We start from the raw sequence: 7,678 nt of genomic DNA, 5'->3' as shown, positions 1-7,678 counted from the left end.
CCCCCCCGGGGGCCCCCCCGGGGGGCCCCCCGGGGGGCCCCTGTTGAGGGAAAGGGGGCATGTAGAGCTTGACGAAAGCAGCGCGGACTGCAGCAGAAGAGGCCTCCCAGTCTGCTTCGAGTGCTGCTGCTGCGTCTTCCAAGTTGTCCTGCAGCTGCTGCAGTCCCTGGCGGTCCAGCAGAAAGGAGGGCCCCTGGGGGGCCCCCAGGCGCTCGAGGGCCCTCCAGCCCAACATGACCAGCAGCGAGACTGCAGCAGCAGCAACGAAGATGCGCAGCAGCCCCACGGAGGAGGCCCTGCTGCTGCTGCTGCTGCTGCTGCTGCCCAGCGGCCGCAGCCGGTACTGCAGCGCAGCACGCGCGCCCCGCGGGGGCCCCACAGGCGACCCTGCTGCTGCAGCAAACTCGCTGCTGCGCAGCGAGTTTGCTGCTGGGGGGCCCCCCAACTCTCCCCACCAATTAAGGGGCCCCGAATCCCAAAAGGAAAAGCCCCCGCGGGCCCCGTATCTGCTGCTGCTGCTGCTGCTGTAGTCCGCGAGCGTGGAGTAGGGCGTCCAGGGGTAGCCGTAGCGTCGGGGGCCCCTGTCCACTCCCTCGACCATCTTGCGCGAAACTTGGTCCAAAATCCCTTTTTAATTGAATTTATTTCCCCTTTTGCTTCCAAATAACATTTAAAATCTCCAAAAACCCCGAAAACTGCGCTAAACCGACGCAGCCAGCACCGCCGCCCGCCCAGCAGCAGCAGCAGCAGCAGCAGCAGCCGTGAGCGCCCGCGCCCCGGCCCAGCAAACGCGCTGAAACTGCCGTGTACGTCCAGCTCAAGTGAAGTTAAAATGCAAAATTTATAAAATGGAATTAAAGAAATAAATCGGGAAAAATAAATCCGGCGGAAATAGCCGCAGCGCCGCGCCGCCAGCACAGAACTCCGAGCCCCGGAGGGGCCCCTGTGGCTCGACTTCACCGCCAAATTCAACTATTCCATTCGCTGAGTCAAATTCACTTTTTAATGCATTAAACAAAACAAATTAACTCTCCAAGATTCTTCCGAAGGGCCCTCGGGGCCCCGCCCCATGCATGCAGATCGCAGCCGCGCGGGCGGGGCTGCTCCTTGCTCGCCGCGCAAACACCACAAAAAACTCGAAAAGCAGCTTCAAATGTACTTTTTAATTCCAAATTATATTTATTTCGCAGATATACAATGAATTTCAACCCCAACTTCCGCCACCAGGCCCCTCCCTTGCTTCCCACCCTCCGCCGCCTGCACGCCTTCGCTTGTGTCTGTACACCCCATAAAACCCATTAAATAGTTCGCATTTGCATTTTCATTTATTTCAATTTGCATTTTGAGACTTTTGTTGTTCTCGAAGTCCCTTAATGGCGCTTCCTTCTGCCAGGCCTCCAGGCTGTTTGCTGAAAGAGCCTCTAAAGTATGGCAGCGAGCCCACGGGCTTTTTGGCCAAGCCAGAGGCCCCCAAGCGAGGCCCAGGCCATCCACTGTAAACCCCAAACCCTAAACCCTAGCCCCCAAACCCTAAACCCTAAACCCTAGCCCCCAAACCCTAAACCCTAGCCCCCAAACCCTGCAACTGAGCTCCCCGGGAGTCCAAAAGGCAGCTTTTCAAAAGCAGAAAAGGCCAGAAAAACAGCAACTGAAAGCTAAGGGGGCCCCAGCTGCTGGGGCCCCTCCTTAGTTAAGGGGGCCCCAGCAGCGGGGGCCCCCTTAACTAAGGCGGGGGCCCTGGGGGCCCCTACCCTTAGTCAAGGGGCCCCAGTGGACCTGGGCGGGAGCTGGGGCCAAAGAAAAGGGAATTAAAAAAGATGAAAAGGAATTAAAAAAGATAAAAAGGAATTAAAAAAGATAAAAAGGAATTAAAAAAGATAAAAAGGAATTAAAAAAGATAAAAAGGAATCAAAAAAGATAAAAAAAGGTTTTATAGTGCTGAAGGCCAAGAGGCCCCGCCAGCTTAAAACCCTGTCTGGGTCTGCAGCTGAAAAAGAGAAAAAAAAAAAGAGCTATTAGGCACCAAACAGCCTAAGCTGCTGCAGCAATTGCTGCAGCAACTGCTGCAGCAACTGCTGCAGCAACTGCTGCAGCAACTGCTGCAGCAGCAGCACTGCTGCAGCAGCGCCGGCTCTTCAGAGGGCCTGCGCTGCTGCTGCAAAGCAGCTGGCCCACAGCCGAGTCCTGCGGGGCCCTAGAGGAACCTTAGGGGGATTTTTAAGGGCCCTTCAAGGGGCCTTTAAGGGCCCTTTAAGGACCCTTTAAGGGCCCTTTAAGGGCCCTTTAAGGGCCCTTTATGGGCCCTTAAGGGGCCCTTAAGGGGCCCTTGGAAGGTCCTTTGGGGACCCTTAGGGAGCCCCCAGTAGGGGGCCCTCAAGGGGCCCTTAGGAGGCCCTTAGGGGGCCCCTTAGGGGGCCCCTTAGGGGGGACCCTTAGGGTTAGGGGGCCCTCAAGGGGCCCTTAGGGGGCCCTTAGGGGGCCCTTAGGGGGCCCCTTAGGGGGCCCCTTAGGGGGCCCCTTAGGGGGCCCCTTAGGGGGCCCCTTAGGGGGCCCCTTAGGGGGCGCCCACCAAGAAGAGCCCGGGGCTGCCCAGTGTGTCCAGAAGTGGCCTTTAGGTAAATGGAATTATTATTTTCAAAAGAGAATATTAGGAAATAAATTCTTTTAAAGACAAAAGTGAAAGAATTAAGAAAGAAAGAATTGTTTTTCTGGACCTCTGGTCCTCCCGACCTCTTCACATTCATAGTTGACATTGACTGTGACACCAGGTGTTGAGCAGCAGCAGCAGCTGCAGCAGCAACAGCTGCAGCAGCAACGGCTGCTGCAGCAGCAGCCAAAGCAGCAGCTGCTGCAGCACCGACTGGGGGAACAGCACTTGCAGCAAAAGCGCTGCAGCAACAGCTGCTGCAAAAGCAAGTGCTGCAGCAAGGGCCACTGAAACAGCTAAAGAAACAGCTGCAGCATGGGCTGCAGCAGCAGCACGTGTTTTCAGCAACTGCAGCAAAGGCAATGACAACAGCTGCAGCAACAGCTGCAGCAACAGCTGCTGTTGCTGCACGAGCTGCAGAAAGAGCCGCAGCAACTGCTGCAGCAGCAGCCGCAGCAAACGGTGGCCTCACATAAGACCCACGAAAGAGCTGGCTGTACCTTCTCTGACTTCCATTAAAACACTTTTGGCTTTTTGTTTGCAAAGCTGCTTCACGAAATCCAAAAGCCTGAGGTGTATGTACACTGGCCGCCCCACACGCGCGGGCGTTGGGGTGTACGTACACTTGAAGGGGCCCTCGCTCGAGGTGTACAGACACCTCAGCTGCGCCGCGCTTTGGCTGGACCCGCACTGGGGTGTACGTACACCTCACGCATGCGCCGGGACGGCCCCACACTTGAGGCAGCTCCGTTTGGGGTGTACGTACACCTCGCAAGAACCCTACTTCCGGAGTCCCGGGCGCAGCTACCCGAGGCCCTGCCTTGGAGTGTACGTACACCTCAGTTGAGGCCGTGCCTCCGGGTGTACGTACACCTCAGTTGAGGCCCCGCCTCCGGGTGTACGTACACCCCTGACTCGGGGTGTACGTACACCTCAAATGAGCCCTGACTCGGGGTGTACGTACACCCCAGCTGAGGCCCCAACGCGGTGTCCGTACACCTCGAAGAGGCCTGACTTGGGGTGTACGTACACCGGGATGAGGCTTCGAGTTGGGGTGTACGTACACCCGAGTTGGGGTGTACGTACACCCGAGTTGGGGTGTACGTACACCCGAGTTGGGGTGTACGTACACCTGAGTTAGCTGCGGGAAAAGGGCAGTTCAATGCCAAAAGCTTTTCGGAATTGGCGCAGCTTCGAGGCGGCCTCGGACTTGAAGAAAGCAGCTTCAGACTCGAGAATGCAGCAGAGGGTTTCGGGGCTTTTCATCAGCTGCCCGAAGCGGCTGCATGCACGCGGCGGACACACGAGGGTTTAGGGTTTAGGGTTTAGGGTTTAGGGTTTGGGCAGCCACGAGCTGTTAGGCCGCAACGCTGTTTCTAAGCACTTAAACTCACAGCTAACCCCCAAACCCAGCCTGCCTCCACCCGCACACCCCAGCCCCAAACCCTAAACCCTAATCCCTAAACCCTAAACCCTAAACCCCAAACCCTAAACCCCAAACCCTAACCCCTAACTCGTAATCCCCCGGGGGCTTGCCTTTGGATGGGCTGCAGGGTTTGGTTGATCTTCAGGGCGAGCTGGCTCTTGACTGCTGCCCAGCTGCTGCTGCTGCTGCTGCTGCTGCTGCTGCTGCTGCTGCTGCTGCTGCAGCAAAACTCTTCGCGGACACAAACTTCCCCCCGGCCCTCCAAAGCCGCCAACAGCGACAGCAAGTTGCTGCCCCCCGGCCGCCGCACGGGGTCGTAGCTCACGCCTGTACGTACACCCCAGCGCCGCATCCCAACTCGCCAAACCCCACAAACAACAACAGTCTTGCTGGCTAGCTGGCTAGCTAGCTGGCTAGCTAGCTGGCCAGCTAGATTGCTAGCTAGCTAGCTGGCTACCTGGCTGCCTGGCTATCTGGCTAGCTGGCTTTGTGGCTAGCTAGCTAACTAGCTGGAAAGCTAGCTAGCTCATTGCTAACCAGCGAGCTAGCCAGCTAGCTAGATAGGTAGCTGGCTAGCTGGTTGCCTAGCTAGCTAATTGCCTGCCTACCAATCTCGCTAGCTGGCCCGTCAGCTGCCTAGCTGTTCGCCCACATATCTGGCTACTAGCTCGCTCCCCAGCTAACCAGATAATTAGCTAGCTAGCTGGCTCTCTGGCTAGCTACCCAGCTAGCTAGCTCGCCAGCGAGCTCGCTCGCCAGCTAGCCAGCTCGCTAGCTCTCTGGCTCGCTCGCTATCTAGCTCGCTCGTTGGCCAGCTACCTCTCCAGCTCACCGGGTAGCTAGCCAGCTACCTGTCCACCCCTCCAGCTAGCCAGCTCGCTAGCTAGCTAGCTAGCTAGCTATCTGTCTACCCCCCCAGCTAGGTAGCTAGGTAGCTAGGTAGCTAGCTAGCTAGCTAGCTGTCTACCCCCCGCTAGGTAGGTAGCTAGGTAGCTAGCTAGCTAGCTGTCTCCCCCCAGCTAGCTAGCTAGCTAGCTAGCTAGCTAGCTAGCTGCGGCGCGCACCTTTGCCCGCGTCCGTGACGGCCTTGGCCACCTTGGCCGCCACTGCTGCGCTGCTGTCCAGCAAATTCACGCGGCCCCCCGCGGCCAAATCGGATTTGCTCATTTTGGCCCGCGGCCTCCGCAGGCAGCCCACGCGGCCCCCCACCCGCGAGCTCACCAGGCACGCAGGCAAATGCACCACCAGGGGCCCCCTGGGGGCCCCCTGGGGGCCCCCCGGGGGCCCGGGGCACCCCGCCAGGGGCCCCCCGGCCACCCAGGGGGGCCCCTTAAGGGGCCCCTCACGGGGAACCAACCACCTCCCACGGGGGGGCCTCGCGAAAAAGGCCCATGCCACTCCCCACCCACGCGGCCCGCGACCCCGCGGGGCCCCTGCGGGGACCCAGGGGGCCCCTGGGGGGCCCCGGGGGGGCCCATAGAGGCCCCAGGGGCCCCCACGGGGGCCCCGGGGGCCCCGGGAGGCCCCTGGGAGGCACTGGGGGGCCCCTGCGGGGCCCCGGGGGGCCCCAAAGGGGCCCCTGGGGCTGCAGCCGCAGAGGCCACCCGCGTGTCTGTCGCAGCAACGGAGGGGGGCCCCCCAGAGCAGCAGGGGCCTCCGAAAACTTGGCATTGAGGCGGCGGGCTACAGCTCTGGCGAACTCAATGTGCTGCTGCTGGTCAGTACCCACTAAGACGTAGTGGGCGGAGTGCAGCAAAATGTCTGCGGCCATCTGCAGCGCAGCAGCAGCAGCAGCAGCAGCAGCAGCAGCAGACTGGGCGCTCCGCTGCGGCGGCAGCAGCAGCACACGGACTCTGTGGCTCAGAGCACACGCGCTGCAGCAGCAGGCCGCAGCAGCAGGCAGCAGCAGCAGCAACACACGCAGAAGCAGCCACGCCAACAGCTGCAGCAGCAACCGCAGCAACAGCAACAGCAACAGCAGCAGCAGCAAACTGCAGCAGCAGGCAAGGCATGGAAAACAGTTAACGCAGAAACGAGGCACTGGTGAGACGGAAGCAAATGAGAAATTGAGAAAGAAACAAGAATATAATATAAATAAATAAATAAATAAATAAATAAATAAATAAATAAATAAATAAATAAATAAATAAATAAATAAATACTTTTACCTGCAGAGGATACAAAACGCTGCCAACAGAGTTCACACCCCCCGGGGCCTCCATTGCTGCTCGTGCTGCGCTGCAGCGGATGACCCAATCTGCAGCAGCAGCAGCAGCAGCAGCAGCAGCAGCGGCAGTTCGCAGAAGCCCGAAGAAGCAGCAGCAGCAGCAGCAGCAAACTGCAGCAGCAGGAGTCCGCAGCAGCGGGAACAGGTAACGGCAGTCGCAGCAGCAGCATTAGCAGCAGCTCGCAGCAGAGCCCGAGCGAGGCAGGGAAGGAAGCAGCAGCAGCAGCAGCAGCAGCAGCAGCAGCAGCAGCAGCAGCAGCAAAAAGAGTCTTTTGATCAGCAAATGGAATAAATAAAAAACGCACTGAGAGGCACGAGGCTCTGCAGCCAAGCCCCCAGCTGCGCGTGCTCCGGGGCCAGGCTCTGCAGCAAGATCAGAGTGCCCCCCCGCTGCTGCTGCTGCTGCTGCTGCTGCTGCTGCTGCTGCTCGGGGGGATGCTGAGAAGGCTGCTGCAGCAGCTGCTGCAGCAGCTGCTGCCCTCCGCGGCTCAGTGGACGGATGCCGCAAGCCAACGCCAGCGCCAGGGCCTCAATTGCGTTGCTGCTGATGCTGCTGCTGCTGCTGCTGCTGCTGCTGCTATGTGGATGGTCGCAGCGGCCGTACAGCGCATGCGTGTCACACAGCAGCAGCCGCGTTTCAGCCCCCTGCTGCTGCTGCTGCTGCAGCGGCAGCAGCGTCGACAGCAGGTGTCCCAGGTGCAGCGAACCCGATGGCTGCAGCAGCAGCAGCAGCAGCAGCAGCAGGCACTGTGGCATGGGCAGCAGCAGCAGCGGCAACAGCAGCAGCAGTTCCAGCGCAAAAAGCTCGAGCAGCAGCACCCAAAACGCCCGCAGCAGCAGCAGCGCCACAATCCGCGACAACAGCAACAGAAACAGCAGCAAAAATGACAGCAGCAGCAGCAGCAGCAGCAGCAGGCTCTACCTGCAGGCCAGCAACTATGCGTTTGCCTGCTAGGGCCCCCGGAGGTAAGTCAGAGAGGTAAACGGGGCCCCCTCGGTCTCCTGGAGCTGCTGCTGCTGTTGCTTCTGCTGCTGCTGCTGCTGCTGACAGCTTGAAGCAGCTGCGTGGCTCGCGCAGCGGTTTAGTGCCGTCAAGCTGCTGCTGCAGTTCACCCAGTTTCTGCTGCTGCTGCTGCTGCTGCTGCTGCTGGTGGAATTGTCGCAGCAGCAAGGGAGGAGCGAAAGCCAGGCCGGGAGATCTTGCTGTGGGCTGCAGGCTTCGTGCGTGGCAAGACAGCGGCAGCAGGCTGTGCTGCTGCTGCTGCTGCTGCTGCTGCTGCACGGCAAAAAGGAGCAGCAGAACAGCCAGGCACAGCAGCAGCCTCCTTCGTGGCTGCTGCTGCTGCAAGCCCCGCAGCGGATCCAGCTGCTGCTTCAT

The 7,678-nt window shown here is 59.6% G+C and overlaps 2 protein-coding genes across 2 annotated transcripts; both read right to left on the bottom strand.

The window, feature by feature from the left end:
- ENH_00009960 (hypothetical protein) lies at positions 1–601 on the bottom strand (the record flags this gene model as incomplete). Its single annotated transcript, XM_013584188.1, has 1 exon — positions 1–601. A coding segment is annotated over one exon (601 nt), but the record flags the coding sequence as incomplete, so codon positions are not given.
- Positions 602–4,149: 3,548 nt separating this feature from the next.
- On the bottom strand, positions 4,150–7,678 carry ENH_00009950 (tryptophanyl-tRNA synthetase, putative; the record flags this gene model as incomplete). The annotated part of the gene is made up of 6 exons (XM_013584187.1): positions 4,150–4,400; positions 5,138–5,289; positions 5,420–5,844; positions 6,242–6,330; positions 6,606–7,014; positions 7,223–7,678. The coding sequence occupies 6 exons, from the start codon at positions 7,676–7,678 to the stop codon at positions 4,150–4,152; spliced, it is 1,782 nt and encodes a 593-aa protein (XP_013439641.1).

The sequence above is a fragment of the Eimeria necatrix genome, genomic scaffold, assembly GCF_000499385.1.
Source record: "Eimeria necatrix Houghton genomic scaffold, Enh_scaff129, whole genome shotgun sequence".
In the NCBI taxonomy this organism is placed as follows: domain Eukaryota; phylum Apicomplexa; class Conoidasida; order Eucoccidiorida; family Eimeriidae; genus Eimeria; species Eimeria necatrix.
Note: the sequence above shows the minus strand (reverse complement) of the source record. Positions and strands in the feature narration are given on the sequence as shown.